The sequence below is a fragment of the Trypanosoma equiperdum genome (genome assembly GCF_001457755.1).
Source record: "Trypanosoma equiperdum strain OVI genome assembly, contig: ctg_1237, whole genome shotgun sequence".
Taxonomy (NCBI): Eukaryota; Euglenozoa; class Kinetoplastea; order Trypanosomatida; family Trypanosomatidae; genus Trypanosoma; species Trypanosoma equiperdum.
Genome location: NW_027123213.1, coordinates 1 through 2567, shown reverse-complemented (window position 1 = coordinate 2567; position 2567 = coordinate 1). Strand labels below are relative to the sequence as shown.

The 2567-nt window shown below is 42.6% G+C and overlaps 1 pseudogene across 1 annotated transcript; it reads right to left on the bottom strand.

The window, feature by feature from the left end:
• Positions 1–302: 302 nt before the first annotated feature.
• TEOVI_000562900:pseudogene lies at positions 303–1832 on the bottom strand (annotated as a pseudogene). Its single transcript has one exon. A coding segment is annotated over exon 1 (1530 nt).
• Positions 1833–2567: the final 735 nt, after the last annotated feature.

Genomic DNA, 2567 nt, shown 5'->3' with positions numbered 1-2567 from the left:
TTATTATTATTATTATTATTATTATATTAGTAAATATGCACAGTCACAGTACAATGCCATCATTAATACCATTACTGTTATCATTGTAACCCTAAACGGCTCTTAATATCCATAAAATAAACAAAATAAACCTAATGAGAATAGCACCCACTTTTAACACCTTATCATCTTATGACTTAGCAGTCATATACAACATTAATGCCAAAAGCTGAAATATATATATAGATATTTATTTACAAATTCTCTATAAAAAGCTCCATAAATTTTACAAAATGGAGCAAAAATAGTTAGAGGTAATATTGTACCAAACTCATAAAAGCAGCAGCCATACTCAGAGCAAATTTCTAATTGACGACAAAACTACGATTTCTGCACTTCTCCTTTTCTGTACCCTTATCATCTTCACCATCTTTACCCTTTCTAAATGCACAATTTTGTTTGTCGCCTGTTTTGTCATTCTCACAGGCAGTCTTATCAGTTCCGTGTCTTGCACACCCAGCAGAAGCTGCTCCCTCTCTTGCTGCATCTCTTGTTCCTACTGCTGTGTTTTCTTTTCCTGTCTCTTTAGGTTTGAATTCCTTTTGGGTTTTGTCATATTCGCAGTGTGTTTTCGGACACTCTGCTGGGGTATTGTTCTTTTTGGGGCAGCTTTTGCCGTTGATACTTGTGTCTTTGCCTTTCGGCGCTTGTACAGCAGTTCCTGCCACGGGCGTTTGTGCAGGCAAGGCGCCTGCAATCGCCAGAGTGTAAGCGAAGTCGGTTTGTTTTTATATGAGTGCTATTTGCTGCGCAATTCGGTTAGCGGTTTCGATTTGCCTTGCTTGGGATTCTAAATTTTCTGCTGCCGCCCATAGACGGCCAATCCAAGGAATGCCTGTGACTCCTTTGCCGGTTGTTTTTTTGAAGTAATTGGCATAACTTACACAGAGTTTTGACGACTGGCCGTCGCAGCTTGCGCCGTTTAGGCTGTCGAGATAAACCATTGTCTCGCTCCCTGACGTTTTTCTGCCTAGAGTTGACTCAAAGCTGTGTATAGCGGCTATAATAGCGTTTGCGGAAAGCTTCGGCTTCGTTTGTCGCGGACATGTTGACTTAAGGGTTGTCCAGTGGGTGTCTGGTGCCGTGATGCTGACTTCCCAGTTCTGTTGCGTGTAGCCGGCCGGGCATTCGCTGGCGCCTGTGTCTGTGCCGTTGCAGAGGCAAAGAGAGTCGCCGATTATCGATCGGCCTGTTTTGGCTTCGCCACACGTTGTTGTCCAGCCTGCGGCCCCATCCAGTGTGTTTTTTGTGTCGACTTTTGTGCTTGTTCCATCGCCCCCGTATAGGGCGGCGTTGAGTTCCTTTTGTATCTTTGCTGGCAGGGTGGTTGTCTCCTCAGTCTTTACAAGATTGTATTGATGCTGCAGTTCCTCTAATTTGGCAGCGTTTTGTTCTATGATCGAATGAAGAAACTGTCTTTGCTGGTCATCCGTTATTTTCTTGTATTTGCTGTGCTCTTCTGTTCCTACCTTTGCATCTGCCGCCCTCTCGGCTGCCGACCACCAGTGTTCCCATTTTCCGCCCCAGTCTTTGCCATACGAAGACGATTCGTACACTGCCGGCATTTTTTCGCCTTGCTCTTTTGCTAGTTTTGTATCGAACAACGCCGGTCAGTTGTCGTCGCTTGTTGTTAAATTGAGTTCAAGAATCGCCTGCAGCGAATTGCCTTTATCTGGTGTGATCGACGCCGGGGCTTGCTGTGCTGACGCCAGGGCCTGTAACCGACACATGATTCCATGGGCTTGAGCGTTGTCGTCCGCTGCGCTGCTCGCTGGTCGGATTGCATAAGTTAAGTAAGCTAGCACTGCTAGTACGCAAGTGTAAGCACGCATGGGGTGTTGTGGACCGTAAGCAACTAAGTATATTAGAAAAAGACAGAAACCTACTGGAAAAAACGTTTTTGTAAATAATTATGTAATACCAAAATTTTACTGATGATGACTTGCGGCTGTTATAGATCTTATTTCATCAACAATTGAACAGAGTCTTTTCATCGTGGGTAGGGAGCTAGGATATTCTTTAATTTGTTGGTGTGGTTCTTTTTCTGGTTTTTTTCCGGTGCTTTCTGGCACTTATTTTGCAGTGGCATTCTGTGCTAGACCTGTGATTCACAAATTCTCGGCTTTAAAAAGATACCCTTCTTTAAACGCATCACCACAAATCTCAAAAAAATAAATTTTTCCATCCATTGTATAAGTTTGAATTTTTCACAAATATATTGTGCCAAATTGTTTACTCTCCAACTTCTTGTACAAACTAAAACATTTAATAATCATTTTTCCTTCACTTCCCACGCAATAGGCTTCCCAGGAAAATGGATTAAGGGGACTTCTCCAATTACCCCACTAAGTCTAGTGAAAAATTTTCACTTCATAATCCAACCCAATCATTCCTCTCTTCAAAACGAATCTTTTGCCAACAGCTTCTTCTTGAGTGGCACTCCATATTAGTAAAGGTTTGTAAATACTCTGTTCAGACCACCATTCACCACTTCCCTTCAGTAACTCTCCAAATGCATATTCAAATTT